The sequence below is a fragment of the Cebus imitator genome, unplaced genomic scaffold (assembly GCF_001604975.1).
Source record: "Cebus imitator isolate Cc_AM_T3 unplaced genomic scaffold, Cebus_imitator-1.0 Scaffold192, whole genome shotgun sequence".
NCBI lineage: Eukaryota > Metazoa > Chordata > Mammalia > Primates > Cebidae > Cebus > Cebus imitator.
Window position 1 is genome coordinate 3,666,260 of NW_016107507.1, and position 25,748 is coordinate 3,692,007.

Below are 25,748 nucleotides of genomic sequence, written 5' to 3' on the forward strand. Positions count from 1 at the left end.
TGAATTAGCTTTTCCTCTGGTTGATGTTAGTGTGAGTCTTCATTTCCTGACCATCTGCTGTTTGGGTGGCAGGAAAGCCCTCTGGGTGCCAGCCCAGAATGGAAAAGGCTCCACAGACGCGGGTGAGCAGAAAGGCTACAGTGACGTTCTGCGGAGGCCCCACGCTGGGCTGCCCCCTCTGTGCAGGCGGCGGTGCCATGCACAGGGATGGGCGCTCAGCAGCTTCCAAGCCCAGTGCCTGAGCCTTAACTTAGTCAAGAGCCCTTCTCACACTGCACACTTATGAGAATAGGTTTGTGGTCAACTGAGAAGGGAGGGGCGTGTGAGAGACAGTGTGGAGGGGAGGCAGGGAGGCAGCGAGCCCCGTGCTAATGCCTCTTGGGTCGCAGCACAGCCAGGGCAGGACAAGCACAGCCTCAGGCCGCGCTGCACTTGTCCGCTTGTTTGTCTTCTAGATCCTAAACAGCATGTGCAGGCTTTGGATGGCTCCATTGGCAGCCTTCCCCCATCACCTCCCTAGGCCCCACTGCGCTGTGTTAGCACTGAGCAGAGGCCGGGAAGTCATCTCCTTATTGCTACCTGCTGCACTCACTGACACGTGGTCTTGTATCATCAGCACACCCAGGTTCACGGCAGCATTATCCACAGAGCCAGGATACGGACGCAACACAAGCGTCAGCAACAGATGAGCAGCTCAACAAAATGTGGTATCTCCATATGATGGACTGTTATTCAGCCTCAACAAGAAAGGACACTCTGGCACATGCCACACACAGATGAACCTTGAGGCCACTACGCTAAATGCAATAGCTCATCACATACTGCATGATTCCACACACATGCGATACTCAGAGGAGTCGCATTCATAGAAACAGAAGGATGGATGGCGGCTGCCAGGGCCTGGGGGAGGGAGGGATGGGGAGTCAGTGTTGAATGGGGACTGAGTTTCAGTTTGGGATGATGAGAAAGCTCTAGATAGCTGTTTCATAACAATGTGGATATACTTACACTACTGAATTACATGCTTACCATGGTTAAGTCCAGCCGCGGTGGCTCAGGCCTGTAACCCCAGCACTCTGGGAGGCTGAGGCAGGTGAATCACCTGAGGTCAGGAGTTGGAGACCAGACTGGCCAACGTGGTGAAACCCCATCTCTATAAAAATACAAAAATCAGCCAGGCGTGGTGGCAGGTGCCTATAATTCAGGCTACTCGGGAGGCTGAGGCAGGAGAATCGCTTGAACTCGGGAGGTGGAGGTTGCAGTCAGTCAAGATGGTGCCCCTGCACTCCAGCCTGGGCAACAGAGCAAGGCTCTGCCTCACAAAACAAAACAACAAAGCATGGTTAAGATAGCAAAAGAAAAATTGTGTCGCATTGATCGTAGACCTGAAGCTTCCAGAGGAAGACATATAGGATTATCTCTGTGGCTGTGCTGTCAGGGGAAGGAAACACTGAGAAGGTGTAAGAAAAACTCAGGCGCTTGGGGGACCAGGGAGGCACCAGGAAGGCCCATGTGGAAGGAGGACTCCACAGGGAAGGTGTGTTTGAGGCCCACTAGATATGATTTTGCCTGCTGCTAAGTCTGCAGGTTTGCCTGGGCTGAGCTGGTCTATAGCCACTGCTGCTGGGGTGCAGGTGCTGTAGAGCTGGGGTCCCACTGGCCAGGCGTGCGGCGAGTCTGGGTGCAGGCAGAGGCCTGGAGCCGTGTAATTCCAGATCGAGATGGCCTGGAAAGGTAGTCACCAGCCAGGGTGGAAAGGAGACATGCACTTGGGGTTCATGGCCAGCACCAGGCTCCATCACCCCACACCATGGACCCACCCTGCGGCTGTGGGAGTCTGCAGAAGAACCCCTTTCTCTTGCGGTGCTCCTAGCGCCTGCTATTGGGAAAGGCTGGCACTGCACGTGCTGGGGAGAAGAAATGTTATCCCAGAGCAGGAACTGAGTGGTGACTTGGAGCTCAGAGGTAGTGAACTGATACGGTGACTTTAGGGGAAAACGAGACTTCACGGACAGGATGCCAAAAGAAATAACTGTAAAATGTGGTGAATTGGACTTCAAAAATTTAAAACTTATGCTTATCAAAACACACTTTTTTTTTTTTTTGAGACGGAGTCTTGCACTGCTGCTCAGGCAGTGGCGTGATCTCTGCTCACTGCAACCTCCACCTCCCGGGTTCAAGTGATTCTCCTGCCTCAGCCTCCTGAGTAGCTGAGACCACAGGCACCCGCCACGACACCCAGCTAATTTTTTGTATTTTTAGTAGAGACGGGATTTCATGATGTTGGCCAGGCTGGTCTTCAACTCCTAACCTCGAGATTTGCCCACCTCAGCCTCCCAAAGTGCTGGAATTACAGGCATAAGCCACCGCACCTGGTCTCAAAAGACACTATTAAGAAAATAATAGACAAGATATACAACTCGAAAAAACATTTACAACTATATCCGAAAAAGAACGTGTACCCAGGCCGGGCGTGATGGCGCACACCTGTAATCCCAGAACTTTGGGAGCCCAAGGTGGACGGATCACCTGAAGTCAAGAGTTCTAAACCAGCCTGGCCCACATAGTGAAACTCCGTCTCTACTAAAAATACAAAAATTAGCCAGGTGTGGTGGTGCATGCCGGTAGTCCCAGCTACTTGGGAGGCAGAGGCAGAAGAATTGCTTGAACCTGAGAGACAGAGGTTGCAGTGAGCCAAGATTGTATCACTTCCCTCCAACCTGGGCAACAGAGCAAGACTCTGTCTCAAAAGAAAAAAAGAAGGAAACACTATGGGGTACCATGCCAGCCTTTGATTGGCTATCTCCAGGCTCTTTTCATGTGAGAGAAAACACGTCCTACTTAGCGAAGCCTTTGAATTTTCAATCTCTGTACTAGTAATGGGACTCCAAAACATTACTGTCATTGGCTTTTTAGCATATTATGATGATATAAATTATTTATAGGTGTCAAATGGGGCTTAATTCTTTTTCAATCTGCATATTTTGAGAGACATTATAGGCAGAAGAAATAACACAGGCAAAGTTGTACAAGCTGGGAGAGACGGGTTTTCAGGGACACATCAGTAACTTCCCGGAGTGTCTGCTGGTGTGCTCTGACCTTACTAAGAGAAAGAAGGTGCCGTCATGTTGCGGAGCCCGTTGCTGTCAGGTGAGACACAATTCCATCCTCATCACGGGGAACCATGGGGCAGGATGTCCCAGTGGAGACAACCTGTGTTTCCATCTCCCTCCTCTCTCTCATTTCTTCCATCCCCCCCTCGGTCTCCCTTCCTCCTTCTCTCCTGTCTCCCCTTGCCCTCCCTGCCTCTCTCCCTGCAGTTGCGGTATGAGCGTTCTCAGGGAGTGCCCTGTCCAGGATGGAGCAACTCTCTGGGGAACATGGACGGGTTGCACAGCCTGGAGAAGTAGCTGGGAAACCAACACCCTCCAGAGCAGGCGAGCCCAGCCTGTTAGCGCTCTGTGAAAGGCCACTTCTGTGTTTCCTGTGTTCAGACCGAGACATGCCATCCCCGCTCGATAAATGCCCCTTTGTGCTGGAAAGGGTTCTCATCAACGTATAAAATGCTCTCAGCCAGACCCAACTGTATGTGGCCCTGGACTCTGCCCAGCAACAGGCCTGCTGGGGCTGGGCCCCCTGCCAGCCTAGATGCCATCAGAGCCAGAGACAGGAAATGTGGCATTCTGGGGAGCCTCCCCGTGGGCTGCGTGGCTTCTGCACAGCACAGGCAACATCTACAGGCAGGACAGGCAGCCATGCCACAGCGAGGCCCCGGGTCACATGCTGAGGCCTGGCTCGTGGCCAGACCTGCCTTAAATGTGGAGCTGGGAACTGAGGAATCAGGCGACTCTGCGCCTTGGAATCCACTTCCTGAGCAGCAGGGGCCACAGGATGAATCCCTGTGGCAGGCCAGCTCCACCCCGTGCCCAGCCATGAGGACACACCTCACATCCTACCTGTTTTTCTTTTCTTTTTTTTTGAGACACTCCAAGTCTTGGTCTGTCCCCAGGCTGGAGTACAATGACTCGATCTCCACTCACTGCAATCTCCGCCTCCTGGGTTCAAGTGATTCTCCTGCCTCAGCCTCCCGAGTAGCTGGGATTATAGGTGCCCCGCACCATGCCCAGCTAATTTTTGTATTTTTAGTATAGAGGGGGTTTCACCATGTTGGCCACGCTGGTCTCAAACTCCTGATCTCAGGTGATCCACCCACCTCAGCCTCCCAAAATGCTGGGATTATAGGTGTGAGCCACCGCGCCAGCCCCTACCTGTTCTTGATGGAACCAGGGGGTCCCAGGGGCCGTCCCCTGCACAGTGCCAATTCCCTGGCAGCCCCCTGCTCCCAGAACTCCATGACCACTTCCTTGGACTAGCATATTTCAGCTTCCAAATTTTTCCTATAGGCCTCAGTTAAAAGGTAGGAATGGAACCAGAGGTTTGCTGCCAAAGCAAGATTCCATGGAAATTTGGAAGGAGAAGCGGCTGTGGAGACCAGCGCTGTCAGACTGTGCGGCCTTCAGATCAGACAGACAGTGGTTGGGGCAGAGGGCAGAGGGCAGAGGGCAAAGGGCATGGTGAAAGTTAAGCTCCCCTGCTTGTTGTCTGCAGTTGCATTCTCTGCAAATAAGGTCATCTGGGACCCCAGCTTTTCAAGGTTATTGTCCCTGATGATGTATTTTTTTTTTTTTTTTTTTGAGACAGGGTCTCACTCTGTCATCCAGGCTGGAGTGCAGTGGTGAGATCTCCACCCACTGCAACCTCCAAACCCAGGTTTAAGCAATTCTCATGCCTCAGCCTCCCAAGTAGCTGGGATTACAGGCATGCACCACCACACTGGCCAATTTTTGTATTTTTGGTAGAGATGGGGTGTTGTCATGTAGGGCAGGCTGGTCTCTAACTCCTGACCTCAAGTGATCCACCTGCCTTGGCCTCCCAAAGTGCTGGGATTACAGGTGTGACCCACCGTGTCTGGCCCCTGATGACGTATCCTTGATCGAGATGAAGGCGACACTCGCTTACTTCCTGGTCTGAATGTGCTCACCAACCCTCTACTTGACCTGGTGAGGCCATCCCCAGCCTGACCACAATGATCCCCACCAGCATGAAAACATGTGGGCTGACTCTTGGGCTTGGGACAGAGTCCTCTGCAGGCCTCTTCCCTTCACGGATTTATGCAAGGAAAGTAACTAAAAATGGTGTGTTTGTTTCCAGCATGCCATACTGATGACTCCTGACTTTTCCAGAGCGGAGGGACACCTGCCTCATGCTGAGGGACAGTGGGAGGGTTTGTGCGAGGCACTGGGCTCTGGGCTTGCAGCGGGCAGCTGCTCAGAAGTGGGCCCTTGCGCCAGTCCTCAGCTTGGCCCACATCCCCACCTCATCGCTGCCAGGGACAGCCATGCCCAGTGGCTTGGAATAGAGGTCCTGCGCTGGCAGCACCAGCCTCTCTGGACTGGGTCTAGTGAGCATGTCCAAGTTTGAAAACTGCAGGCCCAACCAGAGGCAGGACCAGACGAGAGCCTCTATTCTGGGAGTGATGGTGTTCTACTGGTGTGAGAGCATGCTTAGAAGTCGCAGGCTGACCCCTGTCCCCTCCCCGCCATAGCACAGGGATGGAGTGGGGACAGGAGGCATCCACAGCCTGAGCCTGAAGCCCCTGCCCCACCATGGGTTCTTGCGACATTCACAGAGGTCTCCCTCAAGGAAGCTAAGCTTGGGTCTGAGGTGGGCTGAGATTCCCTAGGCAGGACAGGAAAGGGCTTTGCCTTGGCTGCAAGGTAGCTCCTGGGACCCAGCCACAGTAGGCAGAGGGTGCAGTGTGGACTCAGGCAACCTGGGTTCGAATCTCAGCTCTCAGAGCCCCACCTGTAGAAAGAACATAACCCCATAATGAGATCACGCGCGCCCACCTGGGCCCCGGTGTGCGCAGCAATGGCTGCACTCGAAACCCACCCAATGGTCCCATAGACAGGTGTGCTTTTTTTTTCTTTTCTTTAAGATGGGGTCTCCCTCTGTTGCTGAGGCTGGAATGTGATGGTGAGTTCTTGGCTCACTGCAGCCTCCGCCTCCTGGGTTCAAGCGATTCTCCTGCCTCAGCCTCCCGAGTAGCTGGGGCTATAGGTGCCCATCACCACACCTGGCTAATTTTTTTTTTTTTTTAGTACAGACATATTTTTTTAAAAAAGATAGATATGGACACTTCTAGTCTTAGGGCTTGAAATATGTTTTATCTGTGTTCCTTCCTTGGGGAAGGACCCCCCAGGCTTCTCATGAAAAGTATCAAAAGAACTGAAACTCACTAGAGTACCACACCCAGACAATAAGATGCCTGACTCCTGATGTACCAGCATCCTTTCTTACCCCTCTCTAGTTCCTCGTTTTTACACATTGTTGCATTTCTTTCCTGCTCTACAAACCTCTAGTTTTAGTCAGGAGAGGGATTTCAGACTGAGCTCCCATCTCCTCAGCTCCAGCACCTGATCAAATCTTCTTCCTTGGTCACACTTGTCTCACTCATACTTGTCTCATTGACTAGCTCTGTGTGCGGTGAGAAGCAGGACCCAAGCAGAGCCCCTGGTGTTTCACTAATGCTATTTCCATACTCAGCCTCTCGGTGGTGGTGGTGTCATCACTTTCTCAATATATATATATTTTTTGAGACGGAGTCTTGCCTTGTCACCCAGGCTGTAGTGCAGTGGTGCGATTTCAGCTCACTGCAACCCCCGCCTCCTGGGTTCAAGCGATTCTCCTGCCTCAGCCTCCCAAGTAGCTGGGATTACAAGTGCCCGCTACCACACACACCTGGCTAATTTTTGTATTTTTCGTAGAGATGGGATTTCGCTATGTTGGCCAGGCTGGTGTCTTAACTCCTGACCTCAAGCCCAACTCCTTGGGCTCCCAAAGTGCTCGGAATACAGGTGTGATCTCAATTTCTTTAGGAAAACAGCCATAAAACTCATAGCTCTGGACACCCCAATGGCCTGGGATGCGTGGGAAAATGTCTGGGCGGCTGTCAGGTGCTAACGGAGGAAAACAGCTCCCGTTCAGCTCTCTGAACCTCCTGGGGCTTGGGGTGTCCAGGGAGGGGGCTGAGGGTGTGAAGGGGAAGCCTGTGGGCCCAAATCGACCCAGTGAGGGGGCATGTGTGTGCAGAGAGGATGCCCTCAGGGGCATCTGGGGGCTTCTCGGAGGAGGCGCCCCAGACTTGGAGAAGGAGGACTTTGGTCCTGGGCAGAGGAGGTAGAAGAGATAGGACCTGCTGGCAGGGTGTGCAAACCCCACCCCCATCTGATGCGAGCTCATGTTGGCCTGTTAGTGGCTGTGCACTGAGCCCTGGACCAGGCACTGAGCTTTGAAACCCAGTTGACTAAGGAGATGTCACCTCGTTGTAGCCCCAGGGTTGGACCTTCAGCCCAGCTGGCTCCCTGGATGGGCCAAGGCCAGCAGATGAGGCTGAGCTCAGGGCTCGGCCTGGGCTGCTGGGAGCGGACGGGGGAGGGAGGTACCCAGACTGGATCTGACTCGCAGGTGGATGTCTGTTGCCAAACCACAGACCACCTGCCCTGCCAGAGGCCCATCCTTGCTCCCATACTCTCAGGCCCCATGGCTTTGTGGCCTGAGTCAGCGGTCGATGTCAGGACCAAGAATAAGAAGCCTGGGCGGCCCCTGTCATTAGTGGTTTGCTGGGCATGGGCTGGGCCGAGCAGGCTGGACAGAGGGACGCCTGGGCACCATGCCTGGAAGCTCGACAAAGAGGACGTGGCCAGGTCATGCCCTGGGCACCCATCTGGGTGGTGGCGAGACGGTCAGCAGCACCTGGGGGCTGCTGTTGGAGATAGATGTTAGAAATAGATGCTTGGTGCTACGAAGAAAAATCAGCACTGAGACAAAGGATTTTTCAGCAGTGCAATTTTTACTTCCTAGACTGCAGAACCTCACTGGCCATTGTGCCATCAGAGTACAAAGAACAAAGGAAAACACACAAATTTATTCCTTACGCGTTTGGGGTCATGCCTACTGCTGTGTCTGATCTCCGCTGGCTGGAGCCAGACCTCGCAATCTAAACTGAAACCCGATGAGCTAACAAAGCTTTTCTAAACAGGTAAAAGCAATGGGGAGCTGGGACGTGCCTGTGAGCACGTCCAGCACAGATATCTTGGTTAAAGTACACGGACATAGAATGTACTATGTGCCTGTAAGCATGGCATGTCTAACAGTTACATAGGATTGGGCTTCACAAAGAGTTATTAGCGCACTTATTCTTTAACAAGAAAGGAAACTTTAAAAAGGAACTTTTCTACTTCTCATAGAGGTAGATTTCCCTCCCTTCTGGGTCCACTGCCACTGAAATGCTGGCCTTTTGGGGAGAAGCGTGAGCAACACAAACACGGGCACTGACCCAGGTGTAGACAGGTGGTCTGCACTCAGGTGACGACAGGAAGGAGCAGGTCATGTGGCGATCTGTCGCAGGAAATTCAGGTGGAGGCAACGGGGAGGACAAAGACCCCGAGGTAGAAAAACGTCGACAGAACAAAAGAACGGTATGGCCACTATGGAGGGGGTGGAGGGAGGGCAGGGGGTCGGGCAATGTGGGGGCTCAGGTATGCAGGGGCCAGGAGTGAGGATGGTCACGGGGAGCCTTGAGGGAGACTTAAGCTGGTCAGTGACACGATCTAACTCGCTTTTCCAAAGTAGGATTGACATCAGCTGTATCAGAAAAATATTAATTACGACAGCCTCCAAACAGGATAGTTTTTTTTTTTTTTTTTCTTACTCACACTGAATAAGTCTGGAGGTGGGCAGCCCAGGGAGGCCTGTACTGCAGGCATTATGGATGCGGGCTACTTCTGTGTTTGGCTCCACTGTTTGAGGCTCCCACGCCCAAGGTCTCCTCATGGTCCAACATGGCTGTTGGAGCTCCAGCCATTACATCCACTTTCTAGCCAGCAGGACAGAGAAAGTGATAAAGAATGGCACACTCCTTCTGTTTAGGATCCCTTCCCTGATGTTGCACACAACACTTTCATTGCCAGAATGTAGCCATAAGGGTACCTCTAGCTGCAGGGGAGACAGAAATGCAGCTCTGATTCTGGGAAGCCACTGGTGCACCCAAAAGTCAGCAGCCTGTGACTGAGGGGAGGAAAGAACAGATAGTGGGGGATGACTACTCTCCCTGACACTTTGCTATAGCAGCTTGGGACAAGAGCTTTGCTGGGCACAGATGTCTACAAATGCAAAGTAGTATCAGCCCCAGCCTGGCCCTTGGGAGTCCCGGTGGAAGAGACAAATGCAGAAACAGGCAGGAACATAGTAGTATGTCAGGATGCAGCAGAGGAAGCAGGGGCTGGCCTCCTGCTCCTGCCTATTCTCTGCCCAGTGTGGCTAGACCCCTCCACATTGGCTGGCCTGGCCTCACTCGCTCTGTAGATGATAGCATCCCACTCCCAAACGCCGGCGGGCACTATCCGCTATCCCATTCCCGAATGCCAGTGGCCATTATCCACTTAGCTGCTGCCTTGTGGAGGACATCTACCTTGTTTCTGGTGTTCTGTGGCCTTCTAAGGCCAGCTGTGCCTCCCTGTGCAGCCTGGGCACGTTGCTCCTCTCTGGGGGACAGCATGAGAGGCTCTCACACCTGCGTGGTGCTTACCTCTCATCACCTGGCCCCTTATCATCCTTGACTTGGCCGTGCCTCCCCTCCCTCTGAGCCCTGCCTGGTGACCTTGGCGAGTCGCTCCGCTCTTGGAGCCTCCCATCCCGTCTTTGGTGTGGGGATGATGGCATGGCACCTCACAGGCCTGGGCTGCCTCCCTCTGTCCTTCTAGAAATGGGGTGGCTACACTACCCACCCACCTCCCTTACTTCCCTGCTCTGTGCACTGACCCTGTGGGACTTGTGGTCCCTGGGGACCACCTGATAGAAATGGAGACTCCTGAGCCCACCCTAATGCCAGGTAACAACTCCTTCGGTGGGCGGGGAGTGAATGGGCCATGCCCAGTGCTGGCAATACCACAGACTTCCAGGGAGTTGCCACTGCCCTGGGCCAACTGCCAGCCCCCTCCTCCTCCCACTCACATTAGCAAGAGCATGTGCAGGCAGGCAGCTGGGCATGCAGAGCTGGGTTGCCTCGGGCATGCCACGTCGCCTTGCCAACCTTGCTTTCTCCCTTGGTGACATGGAAATGGCATCCCTGCCTGCCACCCTCCGAGATGGAGGAGGCCAGGGACTGGCTACTTCTGAAAACACGGTCTGTCGGACCTGCTGACCTTTCAACAGCTTGGTGCTTTCACCATGTTCCCCCAGGTTGAGTGACACATCTGTACTCCCCACAGTGGGGGTGGGGGTTGGGATGCTCAGACCACACTCAGTCCCAGCTCCTAGGACAGCATGGGGAGTGGGAGGTCCACACCTCCGGGGCACCTGTCTTCTGCCCCACTGGGGCCCCATTCTTGGTCAGCAGGATGGAGCCACCTGCTTGAGGTGGCACTGTGAGGAGCGGGCTGGGGAGACACCTCCGTGGCCCTCACACTCCATCTTGCCATTGACCCACTTTACATATGAGGAAGCACATCCCAAGCTAGAAGACAGATCTGAACTCATCACAAGGCCAGCCCCAGAAGAATCCGCTAGAGGTCTTGGATGGGGGTAAGTGGTGCTCCCTGGTGCCCAGGGAGGCATCCTGAGATACCCTGCGGGCTGCTCCGCAGAGGCCTGGGGCCCTTGTGCATATACAGTGTGTGTGCGTGCACACCCACCCACACATGGGGCAGCTCTCCCCGGGGCACCTCAGAGCCTTTTCCTCCCAGCCACACCCCTCCTCTGTGTCTGTCCTAGGGACACGTCCCCCAACTCAGGGTCAGCGTCTGGGAACTGGTCTTGGATGGCTCATGCACTCATTGTCTCCAGGAGAACTTGAAAGTAGGTGGACGGAGGGAACACGGGGGGCACTGTGCCTTTAAGACTTGTCCGGGGTTGGATCCAGCAGAGAACAGTTGGGTAAAGAGCATTGAGCACAGTGGGGAAAGCAGACACTATATAGGCAAATGAGGATGACAGAGCAGAGCCGGGCACTCCGAGCTGCAGCCTGCCTGAGACCTTGCACTCGCACGTCCTCCCAGCAGCCCCAGGAGCTGAGGAAACAGGCTGGGAGAGGGTCTCAGGCAGCCAGCACAGAGTAGGTTTACAAACCCTGAGGCTGATTTCCCAACAGTCACTGGCGCCGCGACCCTCCCAGCTTCCTCTTAGAAGGTGGGAATGGGGCCGGGTGTGGTGGCTCACACCTGTAATCCCAGCACTTTGGGAGGCTGAGGCAGGCAGATCACCTGAGGTCAGGAGTCTGAGACCAGTCTGGCCAACATGGCAAAACCTCGTCTCTACTAAAAACACACAAAAAAATTAGCCGGGTATGCTGGCGTGTGCCTATAATCCCAGCTACCTGGGAGGCTGAAGCAGGAGAATTGCTTGAACACAGGTTGCAATGAGCCAAAATTGCACCGTTGCACTCCAGAGCCTGGAGTGCACTTCGTCTCAAAAAAAAAAAAAAGAGGCAGGAATGATGAACCACACTGCCAGAGCTGCCGTACCGCCACTGCGGCTGCCTCCGCCGCGGTGCTGCCCTAATGTGGCCCAAAGGGAAGAACACACTCTCAGGATGGGGTCTCCAGCCGACAACCCCTCCCAACCTCAGGGCCTCTCTACCTGCCCCCACGTGGGGGCCTACCTGCCCTTGCCCTTCTGGGGTCTCAGGGCTCCTCTGCAGCTCCCATGGCCAATCTGGGTGTGACGTATTTTCTCTGTGGTCCTCCAACCGCCTCCCCTCCAGGAATCAAGCCTCGTGGGCTGCCACTGTCCCCTACAATAGGAGTTTGTCCCATACTGTGGGTTTTTTGTGAGGACGGTGCTGATTTCAAAATCTGGATTTCCAGCTGCTGGTGAACACTCAGGTGCGCCAACATGCCCTGATTATGCCAGGATAACAGCAGCCGCCCCTGCCGTGGGCCACTGCGCCAGACCCTGTCCTACAGACCCCCTCGGAGGCAGGGCTGGAGCAGTGACAGTTTGAGCCTCAGTTTCTCTGCTGTGAAGTGGGCCAACAACAGCTGCCCCTTCATGGGATGACCGCGTTGGGAGGAGCAATACTGCCGCTCTGCCCATGCCCACACATTCCCACCTCCTGTGCCGGTGGCGGCCTGGCTGGACAGAACCTAGGGTCTGAGCTGGCCTTCCTTCCCAACGGGGTGGCCACGTTGCCACATGCTGACTATGCTGTGGTCAGGATGAACTCCCCTGGCCTCCCAGGGTGGCCCTCACATGCTCTTGACCCCCAGATCACCCTGTGGGGAAAGAACTGAGGAATGAACAGATGGAGCAACAGAGGCCAAGCAGCCACCTCAAGCATACAACAGGTGGGGCCCCCGCCTAGCAGCTGGCCAGGGCTCTGGGTACTGTGCTGCCGCCAGCCCACCCCCTGCCACAGGTGGCACAGATGTGCCCATGAGTCAGGAGCAAGGCCTAGACAGGGTGGAAGATCGCCTTTTTCCTGAAAAATCACTCATGGTGACTTGCATTTTCTGTGCCTTCAGTTTCACTTACAAAACTCACCCCTTCCCCCAGCAGGCGTGAGGCATGGGTTAGGGGGAGCATGGGGGCTCCACACGGGTGAGGCAGGCACTGGGTTCCAAGGCTGGCTGGGTGGCCATCTGTGCAGCCTGGGGGCCCAGCAGACCTCACCTGAAGGAACCTCCAGTGAGGCAGGGGATAGGGCAGGCAAGGTGCGGCCTAGGGAACAGCACAGTCTCCTCAGCACTTCTGAGCAGGGGGTCCGGGGCTGAGGGCTCCCTCCTGGGCCTCTCCCAAGCTGTGCCTCAGTTTCCTCCCCTGTCAGGTCATCAGGGGATGCCCACTTCCCAGGACTGACAGTAAAACAAGAACTGACGCCGCTGTGTCTTTTGTTCACTGTTGGACTGCATCAGCACCACAGGAGCAGGGTCCTGCTTGCAGGAAGCAGCTCCAGGCTGGGCTGGGGCCCGGGCTGCCCCGAGGAGCTGCCTGGCGATCTTGCGCACTGCTACCTAACCTCTCTGCTCTTGTTTCTTCACAGGAAGGGAGAAGGGATCATCCTCACGGGCCTTGACCAAACCCCAGCCTTATGCTAGTAGCACCGACAGAGAAGCTGACGCACAGAGAGATTAAGCCACCTGCCTGAGCCCACATAGCTACCGGGTGGCAGTTCTGGGACGTAGGGTACGGGCAGAGTGGCCCCCATCTGACCTCCCCAGGGAGGTCGGGAGGATCAAGTGCCCGCTCACTCTTTTGGAGGCTTTAATGGAGGCATCGGCAGACACGGTGAGAGAATGCACGTCTTGGGTGGGCCCTGGAGGAGTGGGTGGCTACGAAGCAGTGGGATCTGGGAGTGAGGTCAAGGCCTGCAGTAGAAGACACAGCAGCCCAGCCTTCACCCCAAGCTCCTGCAGCCAGTGCCACAAGGGGAAATAACGTCCTCTGCATCTCACCTGGCTTTCCAGCCTGGAAGAGGCTCACCAGGACGTCCGGGAAAAAAAGGCCGATTGAGTCAAGGGCTGGAAGGGCCAACACACTTGACCCATACCCTGCTGACTGGCCTGGGCACAGAGTGCCGCCCTAGGGCAAGGCGGCCCCCTCCGGGAGACCCCCGAACTCTCTGACGCTGTCACTGGGGGGCGGCAGGCGCTGTGCTGGAGCGTTCTGCGGTTCTCAGGGCGAACCCCGCCTGGGAAAAACCCAAGGTGGGCGCCAGCGGCAACGCCCGTTCGCCTTCGCACAGTTTGCTCGGTGGCCAGGGAAAGGTCGGTTCTTGACCTCATTTTGTGGATTAAAATGTGTCCGCGACGGAGGTTCAAAGCAAGACGCCGCGTGGGGTCCCCTGGGGCCATCGGCGTCGCGCCCCCCTCCTTTGGGGGACCTCGCGGGGGGAGTCTCAGACCCGGGAGGTTGGGGTCGCCATTGACTGCGCGCTTTCCGCGTCCGGCCTCCCGGCCCCGGGCCCGCCCCAGGTGGAGGCGGAGTCTGGGCCGGGGGCGGGCCGGGGGCGGGTCGGGGGCGGGCGCACAGCTGGAACCCGCGGCGGAGGCTCGGGCGAGCTCAGGCCCGGATCCAGGCGGCCCGGGCGGCCGTACCATGGACTCGGGGACCGACGAGTACGAGCTCAACGGCGTCCTGCCCCCGGGCACGCCCGGCTCCCCGGACGCCTCGGTAAGACCTTCCCCCCGCCGCTGCGTGACCTTGCTCCGCCCGGTCCTCTCGGGGCCCCGCGGCTCCCCGGGCACCTGTGGGCGCCGGGCCGAGTGCGCGCCGTGTCCGCACTGCAGAGTGGCGGGGGACGCCCTGTCCAGGCCAAGTCCCTCCCGCCCCGTCGGGGTCAGAACGATGCCCCCAGGAGCTCCAGCCACCCCGGCAAGTGGGTGGGACGTGGGGGCGCAGGGGCGCAGGGCGGGCTGGCGTCCCCAGCCCCACTAAGCAGCGCCCGCGCTTGGCTGCGCGGCGGGGGTCTGGGCGCCGCTCCTCCGGCTAAGGACTTCTGACGCCCCACTTTCCTGGCCTCCCCCGACCCCGCGCCCCTCTCTCTAACTTCAGCCTCGCCATGCCGGCTCCTCCGCGCACTTTGCCCGGGGACTGGCAGGGAGGAGTCACAGCCTCCGGGCTCCAGGCCAGCAGCATGCAGACAGTTACGTCACCACGAGGTGACCACACAATCTGATGCGTGCCTTGATGGGAGAACTTGGGCCCCTCTGTGGTTCCTATTCCACTTACTCATCTTGAGAAATAGAAACGTTACACAGCCTTTAGGGTATCCCCCTACAGGCCCTCCAGAGCTTGCCCCGCCGGGCCTGGGAAGGCTGTGGGCAGCGGGCGGGCTGGCGGTGGTCCACGCTTCAGAATTTTTCATCCCAGGACTCTGCACTTACTGAGCACCTTGTGTTTGCTGCAAGGTCCTGGCACTGCCCCCTGGCGACTTGTTTACTTTGGACATTCTTTCCTTTTCGACACCGCCCCCCGCCCCCAGGGATCCGGGCAGGAAACAGCAGTCTGTTGGGTTTTTCCAGCCCTCTCTATGGCAGGGACCAGACTGGGGCAAAGATATCCTGCTCAGGTGCTGGTGAACAGTCCTAGGACGGTGCTGTGGGGACAGGCCGTGTTCAGGGAGGAGGGGCCCCACGAGCCACAGGATAGGGTGGCCCTGGGGCTGCATGGACACTTGTTCCTAGGATAGAGATGAGGAAACAGGGCTGAGAGGAGCTGTCGCACTGCAGGACTTGACTGGTGTTCGGGACCCCAGGGACCTGGCCCTGCCCCAGCTTGTGAGCACTTTGGAGCAATAGGCAGGGGGGCCTTCCGACTGTGTGTCCTGGTGAAGATGTCGCAGCTCGCGGGGCCTTTTAGACATGGTCTTAAAAAGAGAGAACAGGCTCCCTCCTGCCTTCAGGGAAGTGGGGGAAGCAAGTCAGGTAATAAACGCGGTGGTTTGGGAACGCCTTGGAAAGGGAAGGATACCGTTCCTCCCCCACTGTTGACGTTGCCCGGGCAATGCCCTCCACTCAGAGGAATCTCCGTTCACCTCTGCAGGTGGCAGGATGGCCTGTGCCTCCTGGAGCCTCTGGGTGCATCTCAGGCCCAGAGGAGATTGGGTTGGGTTTGTTCCCGGATCACTGTTTTGCTCTGGGCACCAGAGGGAGGGAGACACCAGAGGGTGGGAGACACCAGAGGGAGGGTGCTCTGGGCACCTCCGTGTGGAGGCTGGAGAGCAGCCCAGCCCCGACAGTGCAGGGGAAGCCAAGGCAAAACGTGGAGTTCCCTAGGGGCTGGCAGCCCACTGTGGGGTGGGCACCGAGGTCAGGGAAGGCTTTCCGTGGAGGTGGGGACATCAGCACTGAGCCCTGGAGGGCGGGAAAGGCAGGTGGGCAGATCTGGCTCAGATGTGTAGAAGGGCATCTAGGCAGAAGGAGCAGCAGGAGCAAAGGCTCAGAGGCTGGACCATGGAGCATGGGAGGGCCAGGTAGGAGGTGCGGGGATGGGAAGCCAGGCTGCAGGGAGGGGACTTGCAGGCCTGATCGTGGTCTGGCATCCAGGGAGCTATGGAAAGGCTATGAGCCAGTGTGAGGATGAGCTCATTTCTCCTTGAGGGGTAGAAAACCTGCAGGGCCACTGTACTCACCCAGCCTGGGGGTCCAGGCACACCCAACACCCGTTCCTCCTCCCACCCTCAAGATCCTGCCTCTCCATTTCTTGGGTACATCATGTCAGTACTCTGTGCCTCAGTGTCTCATCTGTGAAATGGGCGTGAAGCGGTACCTGCTGCAGTGTCATGGTGAAGACTCAGTGGCTGATGTGCATGAAGTGCTTGGAGACAGGCCAGCACTCAGTGCCCCCATCCTTACTCCTGCCTGCCATGGAGACCCTCTCCCAGTGGTGACCCCTGGCTGTGGTTTGGAGAGGGCAGCACTTTGCCCAGTATGGGGCCCAAGGAGATCCTCAGTTTCCTTTTCTGTTGAATGGGGTACAACTGCTCACCTCCCAGGGTGGCCAAGGCTTAGGGAGGAGCTGCACGTGGAACGCCGGCCTGGGTGGGCTCTGTTGGGCAGGGCCGTGGGAAGCTCTCATGTCTCCCCCGCCCCGTGTGCCCTGTGCCCCGTGTCCGTTCATTTCAGGGCCCCCATCATTGTCCAGGGGTTGAGTCAGCTCACTTGTGGCTGTCAGCGCAAGGAACAGTAAACAATTTTAATGTGAAAATGGCCTGAATCTGTCATCCCCAGGGCGTCTCAAGGCAGGGAAGTGGTAGGGATGAGATTGGGACACGGTCCTCTGGTGCCAGCCACATCTTCCCGCCTCTCACAGCCCACAGGTTGAAGGTTCCTGGGGTCACATTTGGGCCAAGAGGCCTGGTCCTCGGGGACACACAGTTGTGTCCTGTATACCAGCTGTCTGGGCTGCGCATGGCCTCGGCTGCCCGGGGGAAGTTTGCTCCCTCATTTCTGCTTTCCCGGCAGGTCCCGAGGCCAGCAGGGCCTGGGCCAAGTTCTAAAAGGCAACCCCAACATGGTCTCAGGGCCACTCCTGGCCAGTGCTGAGTCGGAGGGAAGTGGATCTGTCTGGCCCAGCTGTAGTGGGGACCCCGCCTGGCAGGACTTCCTGTTATCTTGGGGTTCACTGCCGGGAACACACACGTAGAGCTGGGAGACCCTCTCGGGAGCTGCATCCTGGGCTGGCTGGTAGGAGATGGGGAGGGCTCCAGTGCCAGCCCCCACCTGTCTGTGTGGCATCTGGGGAATGGATGGGCACAGCAGCTCGTGCCCCCACTGGTGGGTCAGACAAGGGATGCCGGAGGCCCCAGGCAGGTCCTAGCATATGGTAGGTGGAAGGAGGGGTGCTTGATTCTCAGGTCCTCCCACCATCTGCGCATGCCTGCTGAGTCCAAGGGTTAGGGCCGGGGAGCAGGACAGGCTGCAGTCAGCCAAGGTCTAGACCGGGACCACCAGCAACTCATCCTCGTTGCCCACCTGGGTCCTGGTTAGCACAGGAGAACCTGTGCCCCGGGCTGTCCTTTCTTTGCCATGCCACTATTTTGCAAGCCTGTTCAGCTGCCTTTGAGTGGGTGGAGTTGGCTGGGGAGGTAGTCTTTCAAAACAGTGAGAGCTAGGCATCAAGGAAGAACACCCCGACCCTGCCACCTACTGCCATGTGCTCCACCCGCCACCAGGCCTCTGAGACCACCCCATTCAGTCCACTCCACATCCTTGTCTGCCCATTTTACAGATGAGGAAACTGAGGCATAGAGTGGTCAGTCACCCTACTGGTCAGTGTTGTGGCAGCTTCCAGCCCTGCTCCTCGCAGGTCCTTGGAAGGGGGCAGCTGATCGGCATCACCACATTTGTGGGGCCACAGCCCCCCACCCTGTCTCCTCCCAGCCAAGCCCTGGGTGGGCCGGAGCACCCATTACGCTATGGCCAGAACCAGGCCTGTGGATGCAGCAAGCCTGGTTCATATCCCACATTTGTGCTAGCCCCTCCTGCCTGAGCTGAGGATGCTCACTGAAGTGGCCCTAGGACCCACCGTGTGTCCCAGCCCCAACACGTGCAGCCTGCAGTGGCGAGGCTGACCGTCCGCAGAAGGTAGCCAGAGGAGCTGGCCACACCCCTGCACAGAGCCTACCTCCTCACCCAGCCTCCTTCCTAGCTTTCAAAGGAAAAATACCTGGCCTGACCCCAGGCCCTGGGTGCTGCTGAGGTTCGGGGAAGTCCCATTGGCCCTGGGAATACGTTAACCACGGTGTTTATTCTCTGCACTGCCCAAGCGATGGGCTCGGGTTTCGGCAGGGCTTGGCTCCTGGCAGCCTCTGCTGGCTGGTGAGGATCACAGGGCTCCCTCCCCTGTGGTGGCTGGGTCCCCTGGCCATCCTAAAGCCCATCCCAAGACAGGGGCAAGTGCCCAGGAGTGGGGGAGAGTAGGATCATCCTCCCTGGGACCCTTCTATGTGGTGATCAGCTCCAGAGCGCTGAGGTTAGGGACAGGGAAGCAGACCAGCCCTGCTGCCTTCCCTTCCACGTGACGCTCCCAAGGTGGCCTGCTGCCCGGGGTGGTTGCCAGCTACTCTGTATCCTAGGGCGGCCCTACGCTTTGGGACACGCAGTGCTGGGAGGCGGCTCTGGGCAAACCACCTCCGAGCTGCAATCTGCTGGTCTGTAGAATGGGAGAGGAACATGGCCTCTCACTCGGTGAGTGGGAGTTTCTCAGGTGCAGCCCCAGACGTATGGAGGGGGAGACTGAGGCCCATGGAGGGGGAGCTTGTGCCAGGGCCACGGGCTGGGCTGTGGTGAGCCAGGGCTTGACCCTTGTGCAGAAGCTTCCCTAACTGCAGGTTGGATAGGAAGCAGATGGCCGGATGGGCTGTAAGTGCCCTTCCCTATCAGGGATGTGTGCTCAGGGCATTTGCTGGCCACTGAGGGCTTGGAGGCCATCCCGGGGCATCTGCTCCACAGCCTTGTGATACACATGGGAGACGGAGGCACAAAGTGGGGCCAGTTGTCCTGAAGTTACATAGCTGGAGCCTGAAGCAGGGAGCCCCTGAGAGCTCAGCCCCTAAGGGGAGGGACAGTGGTGTCAGCCACCAGGGCTTCTGAGCCCTCAGGCCTGGGTTCAAATCCTAGCCCAGCACTCACTTGCTATGTGGCTTTGCATAAGGAACCGTCTTGCCGTGCCTCAGTTTACCCACCTTAAGTGGGCATGAGGACAGCAGGGGCACAGGCCCCCTGTGTCCGGGGGTGCTGAGAGCTGAAGCCTGGGGCCCTGGAGGCTCTGTGCAGATGATGCTTTTTACTGGATCTCAGTGTTCCCTGTGACTGCGTGGCTATGAAATATTTAAATGGTTCTGCAGAGCTCAGAAAAAAGGGACTTCTGGCTGGGCGTGGTGGCTCACGCCTGTAATCCCAGCACTTTAGGAGGCTTAGGCACGTGGATCACGAGGTCAGGAGTTTGAGACCAGCCTGGCTAACATGGCAAACCCCCGTCTCTACTAAAAATACAAAAATTAGCTGGGCATGGTGGCAGGTACCTGTAATCCCAGCTACTCGGGAGGTTGAGGCAGGAGAATCACTTGAACCCAAGAGGCAGAGGTTGCAGTTTGCTGAGATTGAGCCACTGCACTCCAGCCTGGGAAACAAGAGCAAGACTCTGTCTCAAAAAAAAGAAAGAAAAAAGGGACTTCTCCCTCCTGTCCAGAGGCCAACACGGTTAGCCTGGGTATGTGTGTCTGTTTATGTGCGTGTAGTTTGTGTACGTATGTGCATGTGCTATATTGTGTGCAATGTGTCTTTTTGTGAGGGGCTGTGTGTTTCTGTATCTGTGACTAGGAACATGCATATACATGTGTAGATGCCCCCGGAAGGTGGAAATCCTCACAGGGTCTGCACCTGGCCTTTTTCTCCTAGTACCAAGTCCTGGGATGGGGACCCAAATGAGTATTAGGGTGGCCTTGATGGGAGGCACTTTGGCACTTGAGGTTTGTGAAACTTAGGAGCACATGCCCACCGTGGCCAGCAGCCCCCAGGACACTGCACCCCGTGGAACACACGTGTGATGGGGTGTGGCCCACTGGGTGGTTTTGCAAGAGGAGAGCTGGAGACGACCTCAGTGCTGGGCATAGGCCCTCAGTCCGGGCCGTCCTTGCCCAGACCCTGGGTGGCCTGGGAGGAAGTAGCCATGTCCTCGTGTGCTGGGGCCTGAGGGAATCCCCGGGAGTGCAGAGTCAGGCCCAGTGTGGGAGAGGCAAAGTAGAGACCCCAAAGTGGCTTTGGGGTATATGTGGAGCGACCCAAGAACCCACCAGGGCCCCAGGGACAGGGCTGCTGGCTGGCCCAGGTGAAGGCGGCTGGTCCTGTGCACACTCTTGTCCACGTGAACTTGCTACTTAGAGAGCAGCTGATGCCGAAGGCAGGTTGTTGGAATGCTGGCGGGCCCAGGTGTAGGCAGCAGAGCCTCCTGCTGTCCCCCGACGCCCACTCTTCTTCCTCCTGGGCACATAATTTTAGATGAAACTAAAACACATGCAGCATGAAAGCAAGGCCTTTGCCCTCTGCTAGTTCTGTATTGGCTGTCTCATGTATTTTTCATCGTTCGTGTTTCCAGCCTGCAGAAGGTCGAGGCATGGATGGATGCCCGTGCCCGCCCCTCCCTGCAGCCCTATGGCACCCCGGCCTCCCGGCCTGCATCTTTCATGAGTCTGGAAACAGGATCTCCCAGAGCGGGCCCCAGGAGGTCGGCTGCCAGCAGTGGGTTCTTACAGCTGCCTCCAAGCAGGTGACCAGTCCTGAGAGGCTGTGGTCCAGGGCCTGGCGGCTGAGAGGCACCTACAGACAAAGGGCCAGGCCAGGGGGCTGGCAGGTTTGTCCTGAGTGACTGAAGAGGGGCTCCACCAGGGCAGCTTGAAAGGGACAGACTCTTGCTTCCCGAGAAAGAGGAAGCTGGGTACTTAGGGCTGCCCTGGAATGAAAGGCCAGCCCTAGAGAGGACTTTCTTGTGGCAGGAGAGTGGGTCGTGTCCTGCCAGGGGAAGTCCTGGGAGGCTTCCTGGAAGCAGTGGCCTCTGTGTGGGGCCTTGGAGCATGATAGTATCTGGCAACAGGGAAAGGCACTGGGGCCTTCAAGAGAACTGCAGGGGGCCCCTCCCAGATGGGCCCCGTAACCTAAGGCAGAGAGGATTCCATCAGAGCTCATATCCTCATGTCATTACTCTGAGAATTAATGTGGAAGCTGAGATCCACTGGATGTCATATACTGAGGCAGCGATTGAGCGCCTGCTGTGTGGGGGCCAGGCTCTGGGTGCCCCACCTCAGTCAGAGCTTACCGCTAACGGTCGGATAGTTTTGCAAGCCCCGAGCTGAGGCCTGGAGGCTGAGTGGCCTGTTGGGCCCCAAGGCTGGGAGGTTGGGAGGTGGCAGGAGCCATCTCAGCCCTTAGGTGCAGCCCAGGAAGGCTGCTTTCTTGCCTGGGCCAGTGTACACAGATCCGTCTGCCCACACGTCACTTCCCTTGCTGGCACCAGCAGCCCCGACCTTGAGGGAAGGGGGAGAGGAGGCCGGGGGCACAGGCGGGTAGGGGCAGGCAGGGAGGAGCAGCCCCGGCTATAGCAGGAGGAGGATCGGGCAGCGCTTTCCAGTGGAAAACCAGAGTGCGTGTACTGAGGCTGCTGTCATTTCCTTTCCAGAATTGTATTCCTAGGGGAGGTTTCGTAAAGGCCAAGCACATTCTCGCTGCCTCTCCTTAGAGTCATAAGCACTTCTGTCTGAATACTTACCAGGGGAGGGGACAAGCGAAGCCCTCACCTGCAGGGCGCTGCCCATCCCCATAGCCAGACCCAGACACAGCCCTTGCCGCCTCCCCCACCCGTGCGCTGACCGCCCCCCTCCCTGCAGCCGCCCCGCTGGGGCTGGAGGCACAGGCCCATCAACGTGAACCATTACGCCAACAAGAAGAGCGCGGCGGAGAGCATGCTGGATATCGCGCTGCTGATGGCCAACGCGTCCCAGCTGAAGGCTGTTGTGGAACAGGGCCCCAGCTTCGCCTTCTACGTGCCCCTGGTGGTCCTCATCTCCATCTCCTTGGCACTGCAGATTGGCGTAGGGGTGTTGCTCATCTTCCTCGGTAGGTCCCTGGGTCGGGGTGGCCGGGCTGCCTGCTCACCTTGCTGGCATCTGCTCGCACCGCCTGGAATGGGTGCCCACCACCTTGCATACTCGGCTCTCAAGGAGCTGCCGGCTCCCTGGCCCTCGCCACCCAGACATGCAGTCCAGGAAGTGGCACCTCCCCCACCCTGTACTTTGGTTTTTGTTTTGTTTTGTTTTGTTTGAAACGGGGTCCCCCCCGTCACCCAGGCTGGAATGCAGTGGCGAAGTCTCATCTCACGGCAAACTCCATTTCCTGGGCTCAAACGATCCTTCCACCTGAGCCCCCAAAGTAACTGGGATTATAGGCGCTCACCACCACGCCCGGCTAATTTTTGTATCTTTTGCAGAGGTGAGGTTACGCCTTGTTGCCCAGGCGAACTCCTGAGCTCAAGCGATCCCACAGCCTTGGTCTCCCAAGATACTGGGATTATGGGCATGAGTCAGCACACTCGGCCTTGTTTTGTTCTGTTTGAGACAGGGTCTTGCTCTGTCCTTTTGCGGCTCACTGCAGCCTCAACTTCCTAGACTCAAGCGAGCCTTCTGCCTCAGCCTCCCAGGCAGCCTGCACCACAGCTGTGTGCCCCCATGCCAGCTAATTTTTTCACTTTTGGTAGAGACGGGGTCTTGCTATGCTGCCCAGGCTAGTCTCAAACTCCTGGGCTCACGTGATCTGTCTCAGCCTCCCAAAGTGCTGGAAGGACAGGTATGAACCACACAGAGGAGAGTCAGGGCCTGGCCTGTGGGCATTAGGGCAAGTGCTTCACTAGGCTCTTGTGGACCCATGCCGTGAGATGGCCTCTGCCACGCCAGTCCTCACCTGGGACCAGGGTCCTCCTCCTGGCTGCGTGACCTTGGGCAAGTGGCTGAACCTATTAAACAGGCACCCTAACAGAACTGCAGTTTGTGGCAGGAATCGCTAGATTAAGGCACACAAAGAACACGGTGCATTTGCCCAAGCCTGGCCTTGGGTTGACATCCATAGCTTCAATTCCTAAAAAGTGCAGGGGCTACAGGAGGTGGGGTCACAGACAGTGGGGCTGCCCAACGAGGGGCGCTATGGTCAGTGTTTAAGCAAAACAGATGTATTTTTCTCTGGGGGACAAAACTCATCCTAAATGCCACTGAGGGCACTGTAGTGTTCCGGGACAGTCTGACCACCGGGGTGGGTCCCCTCCCACTGTCCCGGGCTGGACACTCCATCTGGGCTGCCCTTGGCACTGTCCACTCTTGTTGCCCACAGTCAAGTACGACCTTAACAACCCGGCCAAGCATGCCAAGCTGGACTTCCTCAACAACCTGGCCACGGGCCTGGTGTTCATCATCGTGGTGGTCAACATCTTCATCACAGCCTTCGGGGTCCAGAAGCCCTTGATGGACATGGCGCCCCAGCAGTAGGGCACCCAGGTGAGCTGGGAGATGGGGCATGAGACCTACAGTCCTGGGGTTGCTTGCTGTCAGAGGCTCTTGCAGTGTGGCAAATCCCTGGCCAGCCAGTCTGGGACTCCTTCTTAGGCCACGGGCACCCTCGTCCACACCTGCAAGGCCAATGCCTGGCCGCTGCCTTGAGGCCAGCCCTGCTCCTGGCACTGGCCACCTGTTTTAGACACAGGGTTGAAATGGAATGTGTTTAGGAGCCACCATTTAAACATCTGGAGAACTCACTTAAACATAAGATTTCTATGCATTCAGACTGTCTGTCAGAGAAAAAAGAAACTAAAAAAAAAAAAAAAGAAATGAGATATCTGGGTCAGGCATGGCGGCTCACGCCTGTAATCCCAACACTTTGGGAGGCTGAGGCGGGCAGATCACTTGAGGTCAGGAGTTCGAGACCAGCCTGGCCAACACGGTGAAACCCTATCTCTACTAAAAATACAAAAAGTGGCGGGGCATGGTGGTGCATCTCTGTAATCCCAGCTGCTCAGGAGGCTGAGGCAGGAGAATCGCTTGAACCCAGGAGGCAGAGGTTGCAATGAGCCAAGATTGCACCACAGCACTCCAGCCTGGGTGACAGAACGAGACTCTGTCTCAAAAATGCACCAAAAACCTGAAGATTTCCAGCTTCTTTGATAAATCAGGGGTTCTGGAGCTCATCACCTCCACTTAGCAAGTGAAGCTTCCTCCTTACCCTCATCTGAGAAAAAGGGGCCCTGGTATGACTGCCTGCCTGACATGCCCACCCCACTGTGCCACTCTGACCAGGACCGTGGGATTGGGGATCTCGTCATGGAGCCCCTGTGACTTCAAGTCTGCCCTTCTCCGGGCCCCACAGAGTCTGTGAGCTGCCTGCCCTGGGCTGGACTCTGGCTGTTTGCACGCTGCAGATTGAGGCTGGCCCCACAGGACAAGGCTCCCATGTAGGAAGACTTCCCACACCACACAGCCTTTCCCTGTTTCCTTGCTCAGAGAGGGTGAGCGTCTGCCCAGTGACACACAGCCTGGAAGCAGGAAGGCCTGGAATGCAGCCGTGGCCAGGGCCACATGGTGCACACACGACAGTCCACGCAGCCAGGCCAGGCTCACACACCACTATCCCCACGACCTCGGGCCTAGGGGTCATCCTCGGGTTTGTAGCAGAGGTGGAAGTGAGTTGCCAAGGGAGGGGTGGGCGCTCCTGGCAGATGGCCATCTCTCCACGAGGGTGGCCCACAGCAGAGTAGAGAGGAGCAGTGTGCTTGGGGCAGAGTGCCTGTGTGTCAAAGATGTATAAAAATTTCCCAAAGATGGCATAGTGGTGGTTGAGGTGGGGCTCTGGGACCTGAGGGTGGGTTGGAGCGCCCTGCAGCCACTTGGCCTCACCCTCCCCACACAGAACCAGCTAGGAGTGGCCACTGCTCGTGATGGCCCATGGCCTCTTCAAGCTTCCCTACCCTCACCCATGACCATTCCCCCAGTGGGGTCACGCCGACTCCCAGTGTCCTGGCTGTGGAGCCTGAAGTCGCCCTGTGGCAGTGCCCAGTTCTGCGCGGTCCCACATGGGCTCCGGGTCACTGTCCAGTGGCTGCCTCCAGTTTGTAAAGTTGTCCCCTTCCAGAACACCTAGATGCCAGCTGCTCCCTGGCTTGGGGCATGTGGCCAGGTCATTTATTAATCACCTGCTGTGTGTGCTGATGCAGTCTCTAACTCTACCAAGCATCAGTTTTCTGCCTGCCAGGAAGAGGGTGCTGGGCCTGAGAGCCACATGGGGACCCAGCGGTGCCCTCAAGGCTGTCCTCAGAGGCTCCGAGGCCAGGTCTGCTGTGTGTCCTGCCTGGAGCAGCCAGAGAGGTCTTAGGCTGCATAGGTGTCCGTGGTCACAGCTGCCAGCCCCAGCCCCCTGTGCTGGACCAGGCCTTTAAGTCCTGGCAGTAACCCAGCCATGCTATATTCATTCCCTTTTCAGAGGGGAAACTGAGGCATGGAGTGCTTTGACAACTCTCATATCAGAATCAGCCCCTTCTCCTTCCTAAGTCAGGTGTCCAAATAGCCCTGACACTTGGGGCTGATCACAGCCTGGCTCAGAGCCTTGCTTCTCCTCCTTTCAGGCCCAGAGTCTCTCCTCTCCTCTCCCTCCTTCCCA

The 25,748-nt window shown here is 57.2% G+C and overlaps 1 protein-coding gene across 4 annotated transcripts in view; it reads left to right on the forward strand.

Annotated features, from left to right (window-relative positions):
- The first annotated feature begins 13,792 nt into the window (after positions 1-13,792).
- NINJ1 (ninjurin 1) overlaps positions 13,793-25,748 on the forward strand; it is a 13,516-nt gene continuing 1,560 nt past the window's right edge. Inside the window, exons 1-3 of one of the 4 annotated variants that reach the window (XM_017546905.1) lie at positions 13,793-14,229; positions 21,941-22,169; positions 23,433-23,596. In XM_017546905.1, coding sequence (XP_017402394.1) covers positions 13,855-14,229; positions 21,941-22,169; positions 23,433-23,587 — 759 coding nt within the window. In that variant the 5' untranslated portion in view covers positions 13,793-13,854 and the 3' untranslated portion in view covers positions 23,588-23,596. Of the gene's footprint in view, positions 14,230-14,273; positions 14,435-20,662; positions 20,827-21,940; positions 22,170-23,432; positions 23,597-25,748 lie in introns of those variants that run through there. The other 3 variants (XM_037745143.1, XM_037745144.1, XM_017546904.2) reach the window with 3 other exon arrangements.